This window comes from Lolium perenne, chromosome 6 (assembly GCF_019359855.2).
Source record: "Lolium perenne isolate Kyuss_39 chromosome 6, Kyuss_2.0, whole genome shotgun sequence".
Classification (NCBI taxonomy): domain Eukaryota; kingdom Viridiplantae; phylum Streptophyta; class Magnoliopsida; order Poales; family Poaceae; genus Lolium; species Lolium perenne.
In genome coordinates this window covers 123057744-123084032 of record NC_067249.2, presented here as the reverse complement: position 1 = coordinate 123084032, position 26289 = coordinate 123057744, and the positions used below count along the sequence as shown (strand labels likewise).

The 26289-nt window shown below is 44.2% G+C and overlaps 2 protein-coding genes and 1 long non-coding RNA gene across 3 annotated transcripts in view; 1 reads left to right on the top strand and 2 right to left on the bottom strand.

Moving 5' to 3' along the window:
- The window catches only part of LOC139832489 (uncharacterized), a 61786-nt gene extending 46898 nt beyond the window's left edge, over positions 1–14888 (bottom strand). The window contains exon 1 of the mRNA XM_071822263.1: positions 14784–14888. Coding sequence (XP_071678364.1) covers positions 14784–14888 — 105 coding nt within the window. The remainder of the gene's footprint in view (positions 1–14783) is intronic.
- A 3169-nt stretch (positions 14889–18057) lies between these two features.
- LOC139832784 (uncharacterized) lies at positions 18058–20164 on the bottom strand. The gene is made up of 2 exons (XR_011747217.1): positions 18752–20164; positions 18058–18628 (listed from the first exon to the last, which is right to left on the bottom strand). It is a non-coding gene; the product is annotated as an uncharacterized lncRNA (long non-coding RNA).
- A 1870-nt stretch (positions 20165–22034) lies between these two features.
- LOC127334652 (uncharacterized) lies at positions 22035–22827 on the top strand. Its single transcript, XM_051361170.2, has one exon. It carries the CDS (start codon positions 22060–22062, stop codon positions 22582–22584), a length of 525 nt encoding a protein of 174 aa, XP_051217130.1. The 5' UTR covers positions 22035–22059; the 3' UTR covers positions 22585–22827.
- Positions 22828–26289: the final 3462 nt, after the last annotated feature.

Below are 26289 nucleotides of genomic sequence, written 5' to 3'. Positions count from 1 at the left end.
CTACCAATTACTACATGTAGCATTTCCCGTTTCCAACCATATAACAATTTAACGAAGAAGATTCAACCTTCGCCATGAATATTATGAGTAAAGCCTAAGGACATATTTGTCCATATGCAACAGCGGAGCGTGCCTCTCGCCCACACAATGAATGCTAGGATCCATTTTATTCAAACAAAACAAAAAACAAAAACAAACCGACGCTCCAAGCAAAGTACATAAGATGTGATGGAATAAAAATATAGTTTCACTAGAGGAACCTGCAAGCTTAGACGCACCGGGGCATCCCCAAGCTTAGAGCTTTCACTCTCCTTGATCATATTGTATCATCTCCCTCTCTTGATCCTTGAAAACTTCCTCCACACCAAACTCAAAACAACTCATTAGAGGGTTAGTGCATAATCAAAATTCACATGTTCAGAGGTGACATAATCATTCTTAACACTTCTGGACATTGCACAAAGCTACTGAAAGTTAATGGAATAGAAAAATCCATCAAGCATAGCAAAACAGACAATGCGAAATAAAAGGCAGAATCTGTCAAAACAGAACAGTCCGTAAATATGAATTTCTAAGAGGCACCAGACTTGCTCAAATGAAAATGCTCTAATTGAATGAAAGTTGCGTACATATCTGAGGATCACTCACGTAAATTGGCATAATTTTCTGATTTACCTACAGAGAATTAGGCCCAGATTCGTGACAGCAAAGAAATCTGTTTCTGCGCAGTAATCCAAATCTAGTATGAACCTTACTATCAAAGATTTTACTTGGCACAACAATGCAACAAAGCTAAGATAAGGAGAGGTTGCTAGAGTAGTAACAACTTCCAAGACTCAAATATAAAATAAAAGTGCTGTAGTAAAATCATGGGTTGTCTCCCACAAGCGCTTTTCTTTAACGCCTTTCAGCTAGGCGCAGAAAGTGTGTATCAAGTATTATCAAGAGACGAAGCATCAACATCGGGGTTTGGAGTTTTCTCAACCATGCATTGTATTTTGGATACATAAGTTTCAGAGGCTCCCTTTTCATTAGTCTTGGACTTGCTACTCTCATCAAACAAATTTTCAGGAACAAGCCAAGCATAATTATCATATAGAGCTTCATGCATTCCTAGGAGCTTACAAGGTATTGGTGCCTTAATCTCCCCACCATCATTAACATTATTAGTGTACTTAATTCTATCCATATCCATCTTTTCAAGTGTTCTTTTAAAATCGGTGAACATACCAAGCCTCTTATGCTTAATAAAAACTTTTCTAGCTTCTTTGGCTATATCCTCAAATTCTCGCACTAGGACTTTTAAAACAAAATCTCTCTTTTCTCCCCTCTCCATATCAGAAAGTGTAAGAAACATGTGTTGTATCATGGGGTTGAGACTAATAAATCTAGCTTCCATCATGCGTACCAAACAAACAGAGGCATCTTCATAAGTAGGGACAACTTTTGCCAGGGGTATATCTTCAAGATCTTCGTGCATACTAACATGGGTGAAAATTCTTCTATATTATCTCTTCCAATTATAGACCCTTGTACCACATGTATATCTTTTAAAGTAAAATTAGGAGGAAACATGATGAAGTAAGTAAAGCAAATGCAAGTAACTAATTTTTTTGTGTTTTTAATATAGCAAACAAGATAGTAAGTAAAGTAAAACTAGCAACTAATTTTTTGTGTTTTGATATAATGCAGCAAACAAAGTACTAAATAAAATAAAGCAAGACAAAACAAAGTAAAGAGATTGGAGGTGGAGACTCCCCTTGCAGCATGTCTTGATCTCCCCGGCAATGGCGCCAGAAATTTAGCTTCACACGCGTACAGCACGCGACCGTTGGGAACCCCAAGTGGAAGGTGTGATGCGTACAGCAGTAAGTTTCCCTCAGTAAGAAACCAAGGTTTATCGAACCAGTAGGAGTCAAGAAGCACGTTGAAGGTTGATGGCGGCGGAGTGTAGTGCGGCGCAACACCAGGGATTCCGACGCCAACGTGGAACCTGCACAACACAACCAAAGTACTTTGTCCCAACGTAACAGTGAGGTTGTCAATCTCACCGGCTTGCTGTAACAAAGGGTTAGATGTATAGTGTGGATGATGATTGTTTGCAGAAAACAGTAGAACGAGTATTGCAGTTGATTGTATTCGATTAAAAGAATGGACCGGGGTCCACAGTTCACTAGTGGTGTCTCTCCGATAAGAATAAGCATGTTGGGTGAACAAATTACAGTTGGGCAATTGACAAATAAAGAGGGCATGACCATGCACATACATGATATGATGAGTATTGTGAGATTTAATTGGGCATTACGACAAAGTGCATAGACCGCTATCCAGCATGCATCTGTGCCTAAAAAGTCCACCTTCAGGTTATCATCCGAACCCCTTCCAGTATTAAGTTGCAAGCAACAGACAATTGCATTAAGTATGGTGCGTAATGTAATCAACAACTACATCCTTAGACATAGCATCGATGTTTTATCCCTAGTGGCAACAACACATCCACAACCTTAGAACTTTCATCCTTTGTCCCAGATTTAATGGAGGCATGAACCCACTATCGAGCATAAATACTCCCTCTTGGAGTTACAAGCAAAAACTTGGCCAGAGCCTCTACTAGTAACGGAGAGCATGCAAGATCATAAACAACACATAGATAATAGATTGATAATCAACATAGCATAGTATTCTCTATTCATCGGATCCCAACAAACACAACATGTAGCATTACAGATAGATGATCTTGATCATGTTAGGCAGCTCACAAGATCCAACAATGAAGCACAATTAGGAGAAGACGACCATCTAGCTACTGCTATGGACCCATAGTCCAGGGGTGAACTACTCACTCATCACTCCGGAGGCGACCATGGCGGTGAAGAGTCCTCCGGGAGATGATTCCCCTCTCCGGCAGGGTGCCGGAGGCGATCTCCCGAATCCCCCGAGATGGGATTGGCGGCGGCGGCGTCTCTGGAAGGTTTTCCGTATCGTGGCTCTTGGTACTGGAGTTATTATCGACGAAGGCTTAAGTAGGCGGAGGAGATAGGTCAGGGGCGCCACGAGGGCCCCACACAGCAGGCCGGCGCGGCCAGGGCTTGGGCCGCGCTGCCCTAGCGTGTGGGCGCCTCGTCGCCCCACTTCGTTTCCTCCCCGGACTTCTGGAAGCTTCGTGGAAAAATAAGATCCTAGGCGTTGATTTCGTCCAATTCCGAGAATATTTCCTTACTAGGATTTCTAAAACCAAAAACAGCAGAAAATAGCAACTGGCTCTTCGGCATCTCATTAATAGGTTAGTGCCGGAAAATGCATAAATATGACATAAAGTATGCAAAAAACATGTAGGTATCATCAATAAAGTGGCATGGAACATAAGAAATTATCGATACGTTGGAGACGTATCAGGGGACCCCGGACTAACTATCCGAAATACCCTGTAATGTATACAGTTCACGATCCCATGATCAGTGCGCCGTGAACACATAACCGAACTGATATCAAATTACACCATCCATTACAAAGCGGAATAAGAAAATTACAACAAGGTCACATGACCATTCTTACATAATAGCCTCGAGGGGCATATCTAAACATCAGAGTAGCATCATTACTTCAGCAGCGCAGTACCCAAGTCATCTGCCATAATCCTACAGGCAACTGACTGGGAAGACGTTCCTAGCTCGCATAGAGGTCGTCAACTCCTTCTTCATCGGTCGAATTCCTTCATGTCTGGCCAAGTAAATAGCCAGGGACAAAGCCATGAGTACATTGAAATTGTACTCGCAAACCATCAAGAAGGTACATTGCAAGAGTGCAAGATAACAAATGCTAATCTAAGATGACAAGAGGGAAGAGCTAATTTCTCTTGTGGAAAATAGCATGTGAAAGAGAAATAGTTTCTCTTGTGGATATAGCATGCACAAGAGCGTCAGTTTCTCTTGTGGATATAGCGTCCCGACATCTCAATTGAAGGGGACACTAAGATGGTACTATGACATCTCTATATCTTTATTGAAGAAGATACTTCAAAAGATAACTATGACATCTCTATACCTTTATTGAAGAAGAGAGGTAGCATACCGCCATCTCAATTGATGGGGATACTAGGGAAGTCCTATGACATCTCTATATCTTTATTGAAGAAGATACTTCAAAAGATAACTATGACATCTCTATACCTTTATTGAAGAAGAGGTAGCATACCGCCATCTCAATTGATGGGGATACTAGGGAAGTCCTATGACATCTCTATATCTTTATTGAAGAAGAGTTCCTCTACATGAAACACTAGGAGAAGTCCCCCACTTTGTTTTATTTTCACACGACCATCTCCATATGGTCGACACACGCCTTTCCCATACCCTTCCGGTACATCCAACACACATTTCCTTCGTAAAGCATTTAACAAAACAAAACTCAAGCCCAGGTTAAGTATGGCCATTTCAACTTGTCCATGACCGCGGACGCGGCTATTCGAATAGATTTAACTCTGCATAGTTTGCACACTTTCCCCACAACTATCCGGATACCTATCGTGTGGGCATCATCCCCGCATAACAACATATGCCACGACGGATACCCGGACATAACCTTTCGCCCATCTCCACTGGCATGAGTCCTTCCCTGCGGGCTTAACCCTTCCCGGCACCCCGGCAGCATACCTCCTTTTTGAGCGTATCTCCGGCGCCACGGCAGAAGACCCTCAGTAATCGTCCGGCTATAGGCAACTACAGTGTATTGCCTCCTCCAGAGCGCAACCCGGCTTCAGGGGCCATATCCACCCCTATAGAAAGTTGTGAGGTGTCCCATGCCATCTTCAACAAACTACGGGCTAAGCCCCGTCCCACACCAGGGTAGTGTGGTTGCGCGATAAAAAGTTGGGACAGCGAACACTTATACGCAGTGCTCTTTTGAAAAACATTTCACCAACACTTTCTTTACTTGCCAACAACCAACCATATTCCTCCAACATCCTTGTCCAAAAACTTTGTCTTTCCAAAACATACACTTGGGTAGAGTTAACTTACCCAAGGTTTTCACAAACATTTACAACAAGGTAAGCCTTGAGGGGTTCCCAACCTAAAGTTTCATGAGTTGAACTACTATTGCACTACGGCCGAGATGAGAGTCATCACGCCATAGATGGTGTAAAAAGGGTAATGGAGTGGATCATACTTGCTTAAGGTAAGCATGTATTATGACAACACAAGGAGGATTATACTATCAGATTGGTGGTGCTAAATATACAACTTAGATAGTGGAGTATCACTATCCAACCTACTTTCCCATGGGTACACAGCATACTCCTGTCAAGTTGAGAATACACCAAGATCATGATATTGATACCTCTATACTGCAAAAGGGGGTGTATGTGGTGTAAGTTACTATCTTAAGATGGAACATGCTCAAGTTGAGCATACACGATAACCAAGTGGAATAGCACGGCCATGATACCATGCATCCCATAATCACAAAGACAATAGTGGAGTATCACCACTAGGGAGTACTTCACTAGCAACCATACATAGATGACAATAATAAGGAGAACAACACACATAGAACCAAGGTGCTTTGGACATCAACAAATGACATCCAACTAGATACCAAATCAGAGATCAAAAGATGGCTTGCCTTGGCTTATTTGTCCTTGGACTTCTTCAACTCCATCAATATAAGAATCCCAACAACATAAATAAAATCCTCGTCCGATTCCACTTCTTCTTCTTCTTCTCCGGAATTGTTCGCATCTTCACCGGAAAATAAAAAAAAGTAACACAATAAATCACAATGCATAAACAAAACAACATTCAACAATCAACAACTAACTACTCAACCAAGGGATAACATACTAAGGACTTATAGATACTACAAAACAACTTCAAGAGTTTTAATTTGAAAAACCCCATTTATTTACCTAGTAAAGGTATGAGTGCATCACAACTTAGCAATTGCCTTTCTCGGTTATCACCATGGTATACACCAAACATCCCCTGGTAGATAACATCATGAAGAGGACAAGTACATTATTTTGGCATCAAAAACATTCACATTATATTTTTAAACATTTTTGGAAAAGTAGAAATCAGTTTTTCCTAATTTAGTTTGCTTACTTAACACTATACAAAATAGGAAGCAAGCAAGATACCACACCATTTGAAAACTCAAGTGAAACAATAGAACTAATGTTAAGTTGCAGAAGTTTTGTTTTGCAAGCATTAAACAAAGGTTGCCCATCTCTACTAAAAAGAGTTGGTCAAGGGTTTTAAATAAACCGAAAAGTTTTGGTCCAACAACTCATGTAGCACACACATGTTATTATCAGTAACCAATATGCACGAACAGAGACTAACAGTATTTTTCCTAGATAGCCAGTACTAATACAAGACTAACCCAATTGGAATCACTCAAAAAGGTTAAACCTACAATTTTAGAAATTTGCTTGAATCTGACTGTACAGAAAACAAGATCTGTATGCCACAATTGATAGAAAATTCCTAAAAATATGAGACCACTGGCATTTGAAAGATATTTAAAAAGAGATGCATAAAAAAATGGATTTGAGTTTAAATTATTTTTAAAACTCTTAGAAATTAATTAACAAGGTTACTGCATGTCTTTACCATTTGCTTTATCTATGAATTTACAGAACAGATAAAGGTTTGAAACTTTTTGAGATGATTAAGAATAGCTCCAGTAATCCTACGAAATTGGAATCATTCAATTAAGAGCAAGGATGGATTTTTGGTGATTTAAAAGCTAACAGCCATGTCTGCAGACCATACAGAACAAGTTTAATTCACCAAAAATCGTACAAAAATTCTAAAAATATGATGTCAGTTGCATCTGAAAGGTATTGAAAAGTTGGTTCTTACCCAATTTGTTTCATTCAAAAATTCGTTCCCAAGCTCCTGGTTTAATTCGACAAAGTCAGATCTGACCAGATTTTGATCTGTGAACAATTTCAGTTTCAGGAGGTCATTAGGAGCAAAACCAACAATAAAATGAAGCTACTGGAGAGGGCTTTCATCGTCAGTTGAGTTTGCTCAAAAAGGTTTTGTAAAACAAATCAAATCTAACAAACAGTGAATCTGCATGTTTTCAGAACTTTGATTATTCAGAAAGATCTGTTACGAATTTGAGTATGAAACCACTGCCAAGTTGTAGATCTTTTCACTAGCTAACCGTGGAACTTTGAATCACTCGATTCGGAGCTATACACAATATTTGGTGGATTTTACAATTTCGTAACAGAATCAGAAACAGCAAGATTACAGAAATTACTGCAAGGTTTTGGACGAACTTTGGTCAAGAGCTTCAGATCTGAGGATTGCTCAACCTTCTCCATGCTTGGACCAACATGCACCTGCATCAAGATCCAATCTTGTGAGAGTAGAAAAGAGAAATAGATATGAATTCAGCTAGGGTTAGGGGAGAAGAGAGTGAGAGGGATGCTCTCGTGGTGAGGAGGAGCTTGAGGGAGGAGGGAGCTTCAGCTTGGAGTGCTTTCCATGGCCATGGCCGGCCATGGAGCTTAGGAGGAGGAGCATCTCGTGGGGAAGAGGTAGGAGAGGAGTGTGAGGAAGTGAAGAAAGGAGTGGAGTGTCAAAAATGAGAAGCAAAAGATGAGGAGGTGGCCGGCCAAGCCTCTTTTATAGAGGGAGGATGGTTGGCTGCCTCCTTTTTGATTGGCTATGGTGGGTGGCTGCCCATTTAATGATTTGGTTAGGTGGGAGGGCAAGGCTTGTGGAGGAAGAAAGTGAGGAGGGAGAGCTGGCCGAATTTCTTGCCATGGCCGGCTCCATTTTTGCCCAACTCAAGTGAACAATGAGAGAGAGTGCACAACATCCATGTGAATAGATCAAAGCATGATGTTGAGGAAATAATGTCAATGAGTGACTTTGATGATAATAAAAATAGGAGTAGATACATATAGATAGAAAGGAGTATGAGGGTAACATGTGCCATGAGAATAATCTCCACCACTTTGGTTGTGAACAACTTATGATGAAGATAGTTCCCAAGGTATAGTTGATGAATAAAAGTTTTCATTAGAGTTTAAAATTGAAAGGATTGAGATTGACCACAAGCAATAATGCATGAGCATGCCAAGGTAGATTGGGTGGTGATAGTGGTTTAGGCAATGGTAGAGCAAGGTTAAGAGAGATGGGGAGTGAAGTATCCGTACACTCACAAGGATGAATATATTGACATAAATCATCAATTCATGAGGTCAAGGTGGTGATGGAAAAGAATAGAGGAGTGAGATATGTATGATGAAATATAAGTTTTTCTTCAAAAAAAGGTCAATTGAGAGTGATTTGAAAGTATCAAATGAGCATCCATTTGATCAAGAATTGGAGGATGGGGGAATACAATGTGGTAGATCAGAGGTGTGCATACGATGTGCAAGTGTTGCCATTTGAAAAAGGATTTATTTGAAAGTTATATGAAACACCTCAATTGTCTAGGGACAATTGGGAATGAACTCAAGTGGAATGCAATTTGAAAATATTGAGAGGAAACTAGTTGGAACATAGGAGTTCAAATATTCAACTTACTTTCTCAAGTAAGTAGAGTTTTTCCCAAATGTAAAATAAGCAAGAGGGAAACAAGAAATGGTATAAGTACCATAAACAAGCCTTTTGTTAAAAAGAAAACAAAAAAGAAAGTAATGTTTCAGAAATCAATACTTGTTAGAAATTGGATGAAAAACAAAACCCATTTCAGTTCTTTGTTTTCTCTGAGGAAATATCTTGAAAAGATTTAATAAAACTAGAAGTAGTTTTGTGATCAAAACTAGAGAAGGAAAAACAATAGGGTTTTTGAGAAAGAAACTAATTTAGAGAGAAGTGTTCTCAAGGGTAGATGGTGGCTACAATATGTACCCATAATTCCCACTCTTGGTTTTGTGAATATTAAACTTGAATAAAAACAAGAGGTAAAAGTGAAGGAAGTGATCTAGAGTTTGAAACATTGGATATGGTATGAGATCAAGTTGAATATATGAGTTGCAAGGATACACTGAGACATGCAAGGCATGGAGGTTGAAGAGGGTGTTGCATAGATGAGATCCATACATTGAGGTCAACAATAATAACTGGGGGTGCTTAGAGATCAACTGCCAAAGTTGGAATCTTATAAGCATGCCAAAACAGATTGTTGGCTTGACCTCAAATCCAACAAGGAAGAGTGGTTATAAGAGAAGGATGTAGCAAGGGGTAGATGATCCCAAGTTTTGAATTAAGGACGATTTGAGCTAGATTGCACAAAGAGGAAAATCAAGATGGCACACTCATGTTGCCATCAGGAGAAGAGTTTGATGTAGTAAAAAGGAAAACAATTTTTCCTAAGTCACACATGGGTTTTATTAGGTGAGTTGTTTGTCTGACTACTAGAAGCGTTGTGCTTTGAGGTAGCTCAAGATAAAACTCAACAAGCAAAAGAAGACAATACATCTACGAACAGATCAAAGCAATTCATCTTAACAAATAGATCAAGGCAATTCATCTAATTAGTCTTTAGAAAAAGTTTTTGTTCCCCCTAATTTTTGTAATAAGGACAATTAATCAAGGTTGCAAAAGTTGGAGTGTTACATGCTTGAAGCCCAATGATGAACAGCGAGAAGCCAACTATTATCCCCTTCTTGTCCGTCAATTCCATTGCACAGTATTCTTCCATGATGATGATAATCACACTATGACTTGGATGACTGGCAAATAGAAGTACTCATGCACCTATTCTCAGTTCTGTGAGGCTTTGGGTTTTGGTGGTGGCCGTGCTCGTGGGTTCAAGCTTCATTCTCAGGATAAGTTCACTAAAGGTGACATTTCCTTCTGCTATCCCTCGAACCCTACAGCTGGTCCTCCCACTATCTCTAGGATGTATTACTTCTATCTTGTGCTTGCCAAGATGTACCGTGAGAATCTCATCAGCAAGTCAGGCGACTCCAGTGAAGTCAGGAACTACCACCTGAATCTGATGTACTATTGCCGTCCTGACAACATAAGGGCAATTGATGGTTGTGATCTCATTTACTGTGTACTAAGGCATTCTGTTCTGGGCCGCATGACTCCCAACTATGCTTAGTACATTCAGCGTATCATCAACAAGGTGGTACCTTCTCCCGACAACAAGCTAGATCAAATGATCAAGATGGAACCATTTAATTTCCCCATTCAGGACACTCGTCCGGAAGTCCAGCCATGGTGCCCTCTGAGCGTCGTTCCAAGGAACGACATGATCCTGCAGCTAGCTCCAGCTACTCTAGGCGCCCCAAGCGCGGTGCCTCTTGCTTCTTCTCCAGCTTGTGGCAAATGTGCAAGAATACCAATGACGTTGCACATCAAAGTCTTTCTTTGAACCAGGAGACAAGGAGGCGACAAAATGAGTTCATGGCTGCAAGGAATGCCCCTGTTCCTCCTTCTGGACCTGAGATGGAGCCTGTGGTTGCACCTTCTTGGGAGATGCCTCCCATTACTGATGAGATGTTCCAGAACTTTGACCTCTCCATGTATGCTCATGGTGGTCTTCCTCCTAGGCCTGCTCATGCCCCTGCTGATGCTGCTGATGATGATGAAGAGAATGAAGGTGATGAGGATGATGATGACGAGCGTGATGGAGAGACCTTTACATCCACTGGGCACGAGTTCTACTGATGGGAGCGCTAGCATCCCTCCTCTTTTCTTCGCCTTTTTGGTGTTCCGATGCCAAAGGGGGAGAAGAGAGTAGAGTCTAGGATCACGGGGTTCTTTGGTTGGCACAAGCCATGGTTGTTGCTTTATTTGCTTCTTATTTGGCTTGTGCTTATTTGCTTTGCTTTCTGGCACAAGCCATGGTTGTTGCTTTATTTTCTTCTTATTTGGCTTGTGTTTATTTGCTTTGCTTTCTCAAGAACCATTTGCTACTTTGAATAATTCGTGTATGGACGAGTATTTGTATGCTTAATCACTCTATTAGGATGATCATGCTTTATGCTTATATATCTTGATATACATGTCCATACCATGCTTGTTTCCTAAAGATATTGGGGGAGCTTCTCATATTCCACAAATGGTGCACTTTGCATTCAAACGTAAATTCTCCAAGTGCACACATTATGGGGGAGCTGTCGTAATATCTTATATGGAATCAAGGTTTAGAGCTTTTCATAATATCTATATGTGACTCTAGCTCGGTTTTTCATCGTATACCAAAAGGGGGAGATTGTAAGGGTATTTTACCCTTATCCATTATTTTGGTAACAATGACACCGTGCTAGAGTATTTGGCCTAATACATGTTTGTAAGGATAATCACAGGTATTAGCCAAAGAGGCATAAATGGTGTATCAAAGGAACAAGAAGGCTAAAGGAGACCCCTGATACGTCTCCAACGTATCGATAATTTCTTATGTTCCATGCTTGTTTTATGACAATACCTACATGTTTTGTTCATACTTTATGATGATTTTATGCGTTTTCCGGAACTAACCTATTGACGAGATGCCGAAGTGCCAGTTCCTGTTTTCTGCTATTTTTGGTTTCAGAAATCCTAGTAAGGAAATATTCTCGGAATTGGACGAAATCAACGCCCAGCATCTTAGAATTCCACGAAGCTTCCAGAACACCCGAGAGGGACCAGAGGGGGGCCAAAGGGCCACCAGATGATAGGGCGGCGTGGCCCAAGGGGGGCGCGCCTCCCTATGGTGTCACCGCCTCGTCAGCCTTCCGACTCCGTCTCTTCGCCTATTTAAAGGTCCCTGACCTAAATCTTCGATACGGAAAAGCCACGGTACGAGAAACCTTCCAGAGCCGCCGCCATCGCGAAGCCAAGATCTGGGGGACAGGAGTCTCTGTTCCGGCACGCCGCCGGGACGGGGAAGTGCCCCCGGAAGGCATCTCCATCGACACCACCGCCATCTTCATCACCGCTGCTGTCTCCCATGAGGAGGGAGTAGTTCTCCATCGAGGCTAAGGGGCTGTACCGGTAGCTATGTGGTTAATCTCTCTCCCTATGTACTTCAATACAATAATCTCATGAGCTGCCTTACATGATTGAGATTCATATGATGAGCTTGTAATCTAGATGTCGTTATGCTATTCAAGTGGATTTTACTTATGTGATCTCCGGAGACTCCTTGTCCCACGTGTGTAAAGGTGACAGTGTGTGCACCGTGTGGGTCTCTTAGGCTATATTTCACAGAATACTTATTCACTGTTATGAATAGCATACTGAAGTGCTTATTTATATCCCTTTATGATTGCAATATGCTTTGTATCACTATTAATCTATGTGCTACTCTAGTGATGTTATTAAAGTACTCTATTCCTCCTTCATGATGTAATGGTGACAGTGTGTGCATCATGTAGTACTTGGCGTAGTTTATGATTATGATCTCTTGTAGATTATGAAGTTAACTATTACTATGATGGTATTGATCTGATCTATTCCTCCTTTCATAGTATGAAGGTGACAGTGTGCATGCTATGTTAGTACTTGGTATAGTTGTGTTGATCTATCATGCACTCTAACTTTATTTAAATATGAATATCAAATATTGTGGAGCTTGTTAACTCCGGCATTGAGGGTTCTTGTAGCCCTACACAATTAGTGGTGTTCATCATCCAACAAGAGAGTGTAGAGTATAGCATTTATCTATTTATTCTGTTATGTGATCAATGTTGAGAGTGTCCACTAGCGAAAGTATTATCCCTAGGCCTTGTTCCCAAATACTGCAATCATCATTTGTTTACTGTTCTACTGCATCTGTACTTCCTGCAATATTACCACCATCAACCACACGCCAGTTGTAGCAGCAAGCTATTCCTGGTGCCGTTACTACTGCTCATACTCATTTATACCACCTGTATTTCACTATCTCTTCGCCGAACTAGTGCACCTATACATCTGACAAGTGTATTAGGTGTGTTGGGGACACAAGAGACTTCTTGCTTTGTGGTTGCAGGGTTGCTTGAAAGGGATATCTTTGGCCTCTTCCTCCCTGAGTTCGATAAACCTTGGGTGATCCACTTAAGGGAAAACTTGCTGCTGTTCTACGAACCTCTGCTCTTGGAGGCCCAACACTGTCTACAGGAAAAGGAGTGTGCGTAGACATCAACCCCACTTCGACAACGGTCAAAAAGGGGTCTACAGCATCCTGCCGGTCAGAGGCCCGGTCGGACCGGCCCCTGCGCCGGCCGGTTCCGGTCTGCCGCCCGGTCGACCGGGCGTAGGGCCTGGCGCTCCGGCGCCAACTGCCCCCTGCGCTGATGCCATCCGGGAAGCATACTGGAAGACACAGAGCTGCTCCGGTCTCGGTCCGGTGTGCCGCCCGGTTTGGACCGACGGGTCCAGTCCCTGGCCCGGTCGGACCGGGTGCAGGACCGGGCGCCCCGGTGCCCACCGGGCTCTGCGCTGATGCCAACCGGGAGGAGTACTACGCGACACTTCGACGCTCCGGTCTCGGTCCGGTCCGCTGCCCGGTTTGGACCGGCGGGTCCGGTCCCTGGCCCGGTCGGACCGGGCCCTGCGCCGGACGCTCCGGTCTGTGGTCCGGTTGACCGGGAATCTCGAGGAGAAAGCTGAGGTGGCAAGTTGACAACGGCCATATTTCAAGTGACACTATATATACCCCTTCTTCTACCTCTGAAGGGGTAGGCACTACACTACAAGTTGTTCTTGAGCTCTCTCTCTCATACTCCATTGTTAGAAACACCAAAAGCCTCAGATCTCCCTCCTCCTCCACCCAAACTCAAATCCCTCCAGGGAAACGATAGAGGAGGACCCGATCTACTGTTCTACCAAGCCAAATCTCATTCCCCCTTATATTCATCAAGAAGCTTGCTCTCTAGGGTTCCTTGGAAACCCTAGGTGGGCAAGAGTGGTCCGGAAGCATTCGGGCTGTGGATTTGCTCCTGACAAGATTGTGAAGGTTTGGAGGCGAGCTCAAAGTCTACCACAAGTGAGAGAGTTATTCCTTCGTGGGATAGGCTCCGGAGAATAGGGTGAGCCTTCGTGGCGTGGGGAATCCTTCGTGGGACCTCCACCCCTCCAAACGTGACGTACATTCTTGCCAAGGAAGGGAACACGGGAATAAACCCTCGTCTCCGCGTGCTATCGGTTATCTCTAACCAAACTCCTTACTTGTGATATAACTACCTGTGAGAGCCTTCGTGCTCGAGTTACTTGTATCCTCATATAGGTTGTCTCACCTAGTTTGCATTAGGCTCACCTTTATATTCCGCAAAGCCTAATATTGCAAAGAAAGAATTAAAATCTCTAGAAACCTATTCACCCCGCCCCCCTCTAGGTTTACCATCTCTGAACTTTTAGGTATATACAGAGGTTGTACAATATATGACCGTTGTACTTCTCCGTATCGTATTGGTACATGTATTACAACTCTAACATGTGGGTTAGATGGCGCATTTGCGAAAGCACCACAAGCCTTTGGCCAATGCTGGCGATGACGACATCCATAGATGACGTTTATCTCCTTGGAGGTGTGGCCATGATGCCCATCTGGTCATCGATTTCCTTCTCTTTGGCACCTTTGTTGCCCATATGACTTGCGTCTTTTTTCAAGTTCCTCTTTGAACTCTCTATTCATCAATGCCTTACTCCAACTTGTCCCGACTTCTTTTAAACGGTTTGATTTCCGGTTTGTTTGATCATTCCTGAGCCTAGGGGGGTAATTGGAGTTCGGGCCCTGCCACGGGAAGGTTACCAGTGTTTTTCCCAGCTGATTGACATCTTGGTTGCTAGGCCAAAGACATAGGGGTCCAGCAGGACTGCAGGAGGAGGACGTGGACCTACGAGGAGTTCCAGTGGGAGGCCGCCATCCGCCTCTTGAAGACGGAGCACCTCGAGCTCAAGTAGGAGGATCTCACCGCCGGTCGTCGTCCGCCGCCGCGCCCACATGCCCCAGTGAGGTATCCCGGGACCGGATTTTGGTAAATCTAGATTTGCGGTAGGCTAGATTAGGTTTTCATTATGCATTTGTGGTTTACTTTGTGTCTGTGTGGTGTATCCATGAACTCAATCATGCTAAATGTTTCGATGAACTGCTTGATCACTTCTCAATTCTTCCGTAGACATAGTTTTTCGAGTTACTCAGTTTCGAGTACAGGTACTGATCTACGCGACGAGTTCTTGAGCCTTCAAACATAGTGACCTGTTTTTGCATTTTTTGCATGCCGCTATTTACAGTATTTGCTAGAGTTGCTCCAAGGAAGTAAATGCAGGCTGCGAGCCAGTGCGTTGTCGCGGTATACTTTCCATATTGTGTTGCGATTATGTTAGTTTTCTAGCCTTGTAGGCATTATCTATGGCTTTGTATCATACTAGGGCAGCAAAGACGGGAAAAAAGAAGCAAATCGAACCGGTCAATTTCGGTCCATGACATGCGGGACCAGGTAAGAAATGGAGGACGCTCCGCGCGACCGCTGAGCCTCCGCGGAGACGCAAACCTGGCGCATATTTGGGCCAGGTTTGCGTCTCCGCGGACGGCCCGGTCACTTTGCGTCACCCCGCTGGAGGTGGTGCCAGACGCATTTCCGGTCACGGCGGACGAAAACGGTCGCTCAGTATCCGTTTGCGTCACGCCGCTGGAGAGATCTATCGACTTTCCTCTTGTTGATCTAGTATAGATACCAAAGCTAGCTTCGGACCAGTCAAGTTTCCTCTTGTTTATCTGGTCTAGACACCAAAGCTACCTAGTGAATCAAGATGATCAAAAGGAGAAGAGCGACATTGTTTTCGGGGTGGGGGCTGCCTCCTGCGTGCTGCATGTCCACCCGAGATGGTTGAAGCACGGAGTGAATAGAGGGATGCAAATGCAGAAGCTTGTAGACAGATGAAAAGCAGAGTAGGCAAGCGAACTGAAGTGGGACTGATAGCAGCCACAACTGATTGGAGCGATGATCAATCTGCACTTCATCGCTAACTAAAAGGTGATTCACTTACCAACCATAACAATAGAGTTGTGAAGAGAATTGATGATAGAGTTATGGAAGAACGTAGCTGTAGCTTGTTTAGGAAAATACTGTGCAGCAGTTTGAAACCTTAGCACAAATAGCATATTGTTATGATGTTACCTTACCTATTTTAGTTTGCGAATTGATCGAAATAGCCACCAAAACTTGGAGCTTATAGCTTCCCTACAGTAGAGAATTACTCTATTGGATAAAATTTTAAATAAAAAATGAACGAAAAACAACAAACGTGGCCGTCAAACTGTATTTTCTTAGATTCGGAACTGTTTGCTTGCCTCACATTCAGAACAGAACAACTATGCTGATTAAATTGATGGTAAGCACGGAATGAACTGTAAACAAAAAGAGCACAAGGGAAAACAGAAACTGGTAACATATTTAAGGGGAAAGACAAACTACAAAAGATGGAAGTGAGAAGGCACGTCATAAGCTGGTTCTAACAACTTGCACAGAGTACATAAGTACCGAACACAGTTTCACTTAAACTGGACAGATTGAGTATTGGGCATCTGCTCCTGTTCGTGGAGACCTGGGATAAGTCATTAGGATGCGACGTCATTGCTTAGATGCATAGGGTAGCCAGTATGATTTCAATGCCAAAACACCACGAAATACACTCATCTACTGGTTGTGTTGCTCTCATTTGTTATTACATATGTTGTATGTCTTCACCAAGGCAAAAGGATTGATCACATAGTGGATCACCAGCAGAGTTTGAATTGTAAGTTAAGACACTTACCTCAAGGTGAACTTGAGTAACCACACAGCATACTGAATTGTACTCGGATGTGCACTATTAATTATAACCCCATATGTTAATCCACTGTTCAAACGACACGGAAACTATCTTATACAAAGAACATAAATGGATAATCTTGGGGAAAATACAGCGGAAATGCAGTTTAACTTAGTAGCTTTACTCGAACACGAACATGCACATTTTTCAGCAAACACATAGATGTGCTTGAAATCTGCAAGTACTTCTGATTAGCCCCAGGGCGAGCAGGTTTGGTGAAAATAGTACTATTCAACAAGAGGAGCCACACGGCTTGTAGATGTGTGAGGTGCTGCCCTATATTTATAACTTCTAGATACAGACCCTTGTCCATAAAACAATATTACTTGCTGACAAACAGGGATGTAAGTGCATCCTATGAAGACAAATCTCGTTGTCTGCCATTTCAGTAATGGATGTAAGTGCATCCTATGAAGACACTGCACATTCTACATGTATACCAAATGATGTGTATTCACACAATTCCAGGAATGGACATTCTACGTGTATACCCTAAAGGCATACGTGGCTGGAAAGAATTCATCATCATCTAAAGATGAAAATCTGGATAAAGGTAAAATGAATAAAATACCACCATCCTGACCTATTTCCGTAAAGGAATCCTAACCTATTTTACTTACTGAGCTATGTAACACATACAACAACAATATTTAGGTGAGGCACAATTTCCATCATCTCCAAGTTTCACGGACTTCCTGAACCATCAGCTTTCAGGAGTAGCACAGGGCTGGTGATAGGGCAGATAAAAAAATCATTCTATGAAGAATGAAAGAACAATTTCCCTAGAGCGCGGTTCTGCGGGAGGTGAAGGAGAGCAGGAAGGGCGCGGCGGCTGCTGTGTTTTCATTGCTTCACAACCGCCACCCATTCTAAGACTGAAACTAAGATGTTAGTATTGCACCTGTCGATGCTTACAATTTGATACTCCTAAAAGTGACATGGTAGAAGAGAAGTAATAACCTGAACACCTTCATGTTGAGAGAATTCGATTAGTCTATTTAGTTATTATAGACTATATAGATGCTTCTTTTGAGAGAGAGAGAGAGAGAGAGAGAGAGAGAGAGAGAGAGATTAGTTTTCTGAAACTAAGACTTCAGAATAGTGTAGTACTGTAATCTCGTTATTAACAGGTCCACCAACAGAGATGTACCAAGTGGCGTTTGCAACTTTGATCAGGCTGATTGTCTAATGCAGCAAGCATTCTGAAGTCTTTCCACTTCTGAATCATGATCATGCACAAAATTTGATGACTGAGAATGGAAAATTAATTAAGCACACAGTACAAAATCAGAGAAGAAACGAACACCTTAAGTATCTATACCATCCTATATAGAAAAATGCTGTTTTCCAATTGATTGTACATGTACAAACAGGCAGCATCACAAAATAGTCACACATAAGTGCATGCTTTTTGCAAAGCCAGTCCTAATAATCTGGAACAAAGAGAAACATATCCAACCTAAACATAAGGAAGAGGATAGAAAAAAGCTAAACAATCAAATGAGGAGCAAAAAAAATCCTACCACACGGAGGGAATATAAAAATAATGTTGAATTTGTCGTCAAATTTTCACATAAGGTCTCTACCATCGTATAGTACAAATCAAGCCAAAATAAAATCAATTTGCTAACAGTAAGAACACACTAATAGCAAGAACAAATTACAATATATGATTATAATAATTCGAGAGAACAATATAGCTTAGTATGGAAAAGTATTCGGTAAGAAGGTTGGCACGAGTGCACAAAGATTTCTGCTGACCTTCTGAAATGGTATTCTCAAGGGGCAGCACATCATTCTCCAGGCCGTAGTCCACGACAGCCTGCCCCAGTAACCCACCTGCCGGTCTAGGCGCGCAACAACAGACCAATCTGCAGACAGTAGCACATCGGAGGAAGGCGGCATGAAGGCTCATCACTCAGCTATGCTGGGCAGATACGGCGGGGGTGCCCGGAGAGCACGACGACTGCAGTCGGCAGCGGGACAGCGCTAACCTTGTCGGCCGGTCGCACGGCGTGCATCAGCCATCAGGGTAGGGGCGCAGTGGGCCGCCAACCCACCTCTCGGGCGTGGTACACGCAACACCACGAGGGACGGGCAGCGGTCGCATCAGGAGGTGGCGGACGACACTCCTCCCCATCCGGGCACCGGCAGCGCGCGAACAGGGCTCCTCCCCATCCCGGGACCGACGGCGATCATCACGGCCGGATCTCACATAAGGCAGCACCGAAAATGTGGTCCACTTAGGCGGCACGGTGAAGCACACAGGCACACCTCGTTGTTGTGGTGCTCTTCATGGGACAGACCACCACCTACCTTTTTTTTTTTTTGAACAGGAAAGGTCCCGAAGGACCTGGAATCTGTATTACTTCGTCGGTGGGTGAACAATTACAGAAAGGACCTTAAGAAAAGGAAAAATTACACCAAAGTCCAGTACTTTTGCACAAAACACCATAAAAAGATCGCAGAAAACGCGATCGGATCCAAGCTCGCCGACGATGAACCACCTCCAGCCACGGCCACTCCTGCTCCCGCCGGGGACTCGGCCACTTGGGAGAGCATGAGTGTGAGATGACGCGCCAAGGTGCAGAAAGATCCTCCGATGGAGGAAGATGAATCTCAAGCAGCAGTTGCTGCCGAGAATGGCGAGGCCAGCCTCCTGACCGAGAATAGCAGCGGCCAAAAGATGCCACCGCTGGGGAACCGCCACGGGGAGCACAGACTCCAGAAACTCCCCACGCCATCGCCCGCCCCCTGCCGCCACGAGGCTCTCTACTTTCTCTCCCTCGCCGCCAAGGCCGGCCAAGAGAAAGCAGCTCACCTGCAGATCACAGTGGAGGAGATAGCAGCGCTTGTTGCAAGAGCTCGATCTGCAGAGCTCCTCATCATCCTCCCACCTCAGGAGCAGATCAAGGAAGCTCCACATCGACCACCCCGTGCCGCGCCATGGCAGCAGGGTGGAATAGCTCGACGGCACAGCTTTATTAACGGAGATGCTTGCGCCCAGCTCCTCGTCAGACGACGGCGCACCGCAGTGCACGCCGGCGACGAGAAGCAGCCACAAGACGCACCAGATCTGGCCGGGAAGATCCGGAGCTCTACTCCCACACGCCATAAAGGACAAACCTCTACTAGACCTAGCCCTACTATAAACACTACTAGCTGCAGCGCCTCGCCTCCACCACTCTCCGACGGCAAAGCCGCCGAGGAGGGCTTCGGTCCGGCCTGGAGCAGAGAGAGGCGCTCTCAGGAACTGTAGCAGGGAGAGAGAAAAGAAAGGAGAGAATGCACGCACATACCACCACCTACCTCAGAATGTAGATGGACACGGATGTCCGCGGACTCTCTTTGTCCGTGTCCGTCAAAATTGCCAAACGTCGTCGCGGACGGGCCGTGTTTTTCAGATGGACTCAGGGAAAGCTTCCACGGAGGCTGCCAGGCCCGTACGGCCGTACCTCCTGCAAGAAAAAAAGAACGAAAGGAAACAGAGCACCAGTCCTTGGCTTCTCCGTCTCCCTCGATAGGGCATGCCGGCGCGCCGCCACAGCTGAGCCGGCGCCCCGCTCCTCACCGCCAGCCTGCGTCTGGCTCGTCGCCGCCCTCCACCCCCTTGTTCCACTTCCTGCCCGTCCTCCACCCCTCGTCCCACGTCCCGCCGGCCGCCGCCCGGTTCCCCCACTTGTCGCCGCCATGCCCCTTTAACCTCCAGCTCATCCGCCAGGGGAAGATCGCCGGCCGCGCCGTCCTCCTCGCCGGTCAGCCCAGTACCGGCAAGACCGCCCTGGCCATGGGCATCACCAAGTCGCTCGGCGCCGAGACGCCCTTCGCATCCGTCACCGCCTCCGAGCTCTTCTCGCTCGACCTCTCCAAGACCGAGGCGCTCACGCAGGCCTTCCGCCGCGCCATCGGCGTCCGCATCAAGGAGGTGGCGGAGATCATCGAGGGCGAGGTCGTCGAGATCTCCATCGACCGCCCCGTCGCCGCCGCCGGCTCAGGCGCGCCTTCGCGTGCAGCGAGTCCTCCCAAAGCGCTGGTTCCTAGCACGGCCGGCGGCAGAAGAGAGAAGCAAGCCGGGGTATGAGATGGAGAATCCACGATTGAGGTGAATCGGATGCAAGAGGCAAGCTGGGCAGCAGGAACCCTAAGCTGCAGGGGGGCGTCTCGGGAGGAAGAGGAGCAGAGGAGTAGGGAGGACGGGTCTTGCGAGCGGTGAACCGGGTTCGCGAGGTGGCTTGTTGATTTAATCCCGTTTTTTACTGTACACATTGGCCCACATGCAGGATCGCTGCAGCCCATATTCAGAGACACAAAACGTAGAGATGACACGTATAGGGGCTGAGAATGCACCGATTCTAACAGCATTACTTCTTGTATCTAATATTGATCAGCATGAGTATTTCTACTTGTCCTTAGACATGTACAATAAGATTACACAAGCCTAGTGTGTCTATAAATTCAGCATCTAATCTCTTGTGCCTGGCAGTGTCACAAAGCAAAGTGTGGTGAAGCGCGTTTGTTCATCTCCGTCTAGCATGTTGTACAGCCCGGCTAGTAGTGAATACAGCGCGTAACTTAGCTTCGGTTTGCGGCCAGCGCAAGCAAAGGGTAGGGATTAAGCTTGCTGCGTAGCTGCATGCAATTTATCTTCTATGCGATATCGAGCTGGCTAGAACCCTGGTCTTCTGGCCCTTCTCCAGCATGTTCTCCTGAAGCAACTCCTCATGGCATGCTAGCCGGCTGTCTGAGTATGTGGGCCCTGCATGGCGTGCATCATTGTGAAGGTTTGACATGTACTGACAAGTGGGTTTTGCTTGGGCATGAAAAATGGACGTAGTTGCGCGTACTCGCAATCGTGATGGCCAAGCCAATCATTTCACCTTTTTCTAAAGGCCTTTGTAAAAAGAGTAACCTGCTGTGTGATATTGTTTGTGTTTTAATCTCAATCATCCATCATTTACCCGCTAGAAATAGGTTTATTTCTCTATGTTTTCTCCAAGTTCGGGTAAGAACACGTATATTTTGGTCATGAAAGTTCCTACTTTGCGTACGGTCTAGCTATGTGTCCTAGGCTCCTGACCATTGACCTATACAAATTGATCACAAAATACATAGAAAATATGAAGAAGCTTCTCTGGCTCAACTATATTAACCTTTCTTGCCCTGAAATTCTGCAGCCCTCCACTACATACGACTCTCATCTCTCTCTAGTGCTCTACTAGGTAAGCTATAAAAGCATTTCGACCTCAGTAGTTCAGGACATAAACCCTATCAAAATCATCCATCAACTTCCCGGCGCGACGGCATGGAAGAGCATCCAGGCCAGCGCTCCAGCTCCAAGGCGGCGAGGCGTCTGCGCAGCCTCCTCGCTCTCGCCGCAGACTACATCAAGTACCTCTTCATGAACCGCCGCCGGCTCGTTTGCAGGGCGGCGAGGCGAACCATCGCTGTTCTATCCTCGTACCACGGCAAGAGCAACAAGCACCTGGCGCCATACTGGCCACCTCGTGCGCTTGCGGAGCACGAGTTCTCGTGCAGCGACAGCCCTAGCCCCACATTCCTCGCGGCCAAGAGGTTCCGATCGCGGCTGAAGCGCAATGCGGCGGCCGGCTCTTCCTGCTTCGGAGCCTCCCTTGGGGCCTCGTACGGGTCGCCGCCAGTGACAGAGGAGGAGGATGTGATGGTTGAGGAGGAGGAAGATGAGGCTGATGGGTGGGCGTGCTATGGGCTCGAGCTTGACGTTGACTACAGGGCGGAGGAGTTCATCAACATGTTCTACGAGCAGCTGAGGGCGCAGAACTTTGCCACGGCTTTTCAGCGGTCGCCGTGACGGAAGACACTGGGAGCTGAGAGAGTTCAGAGCTTGCGGTTTCAGCGCCGCTCCCGACGGCGCGAGATGATCCAAAGGGTACGTTAGGTACGTGACAGATGTGTCTTCGCTTGTGAGTTTTGATGAGGAGGGAGAGGAACGGGACATATTATAGTACTTTTTTTTTTTGTTTTCACCGATGAGCCTGAATCAATGTTGGTTTACCTTGTAATTGAGTCTGCCTACGTATACATATGTTCTATTATCTTGGTTGTGTACAAATAAAATGCCCAATTTTTGTTTGTTTATGTATTTATCCAGCTTTGTATCTATCGACTTTTTTTTTGCAAAGCCCAGACGCAGATGCTCACACATTCGTACGTACACTCACCCCTATGAACGCGCGCGCGCACACACACAACCTACTTCTATGAACACCTCTGAGAGACTGAGTACAAGAAACTGATTCGACGGGTATTGGGATTGATGAAGTCACCACGGACGCATCGCTATCGACGGAAACGTCGCCTCCCACCGAAAAATATTCCTTCTTATAGTGAGACACAAAAATGTTAAATCTCAGATTTAAACTCTGGTGGACTGGGGTGCCACTTGTCCTCCTAACCATACAACCATAGGTCGTATCTATCGACTTCAAGTTTTAACTTTAATGACAGATATCTATATGCTAAACCAGAGGTATGCTACCCTTAGCAACTTAACTACCAGAAGTTGTCTTAAACTTTCCTATGCATGAGTTGATGGTCAAACTATTTCATCTTTTTTTTTTGCGAATTGTCAAACGATCTCATTTAATATTGATCTCTTCGATAGTTGCATGAATCGCAGCATGGATAGCACGAACGGTTGATTTTTTTTTTAACATAACTCAGATCTAGCAGAAAAATAACATAACTCAGATCTAGCAAAAAAAAATTAACATAACTCAGATAATTTTTCAAGAAACTAAGGCAAACCAAGATAAAGGGTAAAGTCCTGGTCTGAAAATTTCTCATGGGTACAAACTTCTTAAGGCACTCATACCATAGTCAAGTAACTTGTTTGCGATCATATAGTTGTTGGTGAAGTTTAAACGGATGATTAGGAAATCTAGGTGGATACTTGTTTTTTTAATTTGCCCATAGTCAATATATTCTTTAATATCTTCATAGGAAATGTAAGACACTAGCACCAATAATACACAAATCATGCAATATGATAACAATATGTTCAAATAGAAACAAAAATATTAGGAAAGACAATGCTACCAGGTTTCTTTCCATGCATAATTATAGTGGCCTCCTTACTAAAATCAATTAGCCTCACATCTAGGTTTTCAAAATTTAGCTTTTTAATAGAAACTACTTGGTGACGACGTTGTCTTAGCCCAGTGGTTGGGGTCGCAGTGGCGCACCCTAACGACCGGAGTTTGATTCCTATCAGGGACGAATTTCGGAATTGTCATGCCAAGTCCCGCTTCTACTATATCAAAAAGTTCTAGTTCCTCCTAGACATGGTTTCATTTTTTTTATAGAAACTAATTGGTGGTGTTTCTTTTTGTTCATAGGGAATATTAGCTTTCTCCGAATTTTCTCATGTCACTAAATCATGTTCTTTAATTCTAGTAGGAGTGGAGAGTTTCACAACATATTTAGGAGGTTGAATAGTTTTGATAGCATTAAAAAAAATCTCACTACCTTTAAGTTTTTCTTCTCTATAACAAGTTGTTTAATTGGCTCACAACATTTTCCCCCATTGTATTTAGGAAAATCAGTGTCAAAATAAAATGATTTGATAACATTGACAAGAATCTATTATTTGATGCCATATTTTTCTCTAATGTCATTAAGTTTAGTAGAATTGGCAAATCTCTTAATGCAATCCTATTACTAGTTATATGGTATTCCATACATTGGTCGATGTCCAAACTATTAGAAGTAATAAGACTTAATAGATACCAAACAACATTTATCCTTTTATCACAATGAAGCTATGTTGGACGAAGTAGGTTTTAAGGTAGATCGGTTTCGCTTGTCGATGTTGATGGTGATGTCCTTTGCACTCCTATAGTTCTTGGACTGCATATCCCTTCGAGGAGCATAGGGTTCCACTCATTAAAGGTCATATTTGGCGGCACATTCCATCTATGCTCAAGTTCTTAATTATAGAGAGTCATGTGCCCATACAGGAACATATGTTGTGGTCTCTTTCTTCTACTCTAATACATTATTTGTATCATACCTTTGAGAGGGGGTCCAGTAGGAGGCTTCTAAAGGATCTTTGACTTGCACTTGAACATGTGCATGTGCATAATTATATGTTCTACATTCTTAAACTATATATACTTAATCAGATAAACAAATTGTAAAATTCAGACATAGGAAGATCACACGTACTAGGATGTTACTAGGCTTCATTCTGCACGAATTGCATATATTATTGTTAAAGATGGAGATGCGTATGCAGTTATGGCTGATGATCGTGATGAAGATGGTATGCCCCAGACCATTGAGGAGTCGGTGACGATAATGGTGGCAAATTTCCCGGGAGGGAAAGGCATAAACTACAGAATCGATGCACGCCCAACGAAGGAAGAGGCCTCCTTGTTACAATGGGTCCTCTAGAATATTCAATGTATTTGTCATATATTTTCTTAAACATATAGGTACATAGGGTAAAAGAGATAGACATGGGATTCTTCCTACGCCAATGCGGCTGGCTGGCATGCATGGGCCCTAGTGTGCCACCTAGGCTTGTGAGGCTCAGTGAGCTTTCGAAGACTCCGCCCATCTAGTTGTTCCTCCGTGTTCACTTGAATCTGAATTCATGATTTTTCAAATTTATTTAGTACATAAAACTCTTGATAATATTTCTTTTTCCATCTAACAGTGATCAAACCGCAGTTAAATGTTAAATCTTGATAAAAATATATCTGGCATGAATGAGATAATGAATAAGAATAACAGGTTATCCTACTAAATTTAGGATGCAAAATGAATGAATCAACACACCGTCAGCATGCCAACAGTAGCAGTGCGCCATGTAGCTACATTGAGACACAAACATCGAGCACATGGGGAAGGACTGAGTCGTCACTCCTACAACCTCCAGTTGAGGAAAGCACTACTAACTCCTACGATAGTAAGGGGAGCAGTACTAGTGGTCATCGGATGTGACGCGACGAGCCTCCACAATCAACCATTGATCTGACTATTCCCATCCTATTTGGGGTGTGCTTGCACAACACCAAAATAATACCGTCATTATGCACATCACTCTTGAGCAGATGCTTTGCCACGCATGACTATGTGTAGCATGTAAGTTAAACGATGCCTCTAGTTGAATGTTCGTGTGTTTCCACGACTCTTTTAGTTTTCAGAATGTAGTTACCCTTCTATAATTTTCATTTAAAATAACGAATAAAACATGATAACATTGGAAAATAGAACATGTACGGCTTGGAAAATACACCACCACTCATGTTCCCGACCACCGATGCTCCATCGAAATGAGGACCTCTTCTACCCACTGCCTATGGGCACACCACTAGCTCGGTAGGGGCGCATGCAATCTCATTGGGCGAGAGCGGAGGACCTCAAGCGGTTGTGCGAGGGATAGGCGCCCTTCACCTTATGGGGGAAAAGGCGGCTAGAGGTCTAGATGTGGAAGAACACTACTAGGAAAATTCTTATAGCTGCCAGCGCTACTATCGACGCACCACAAAAG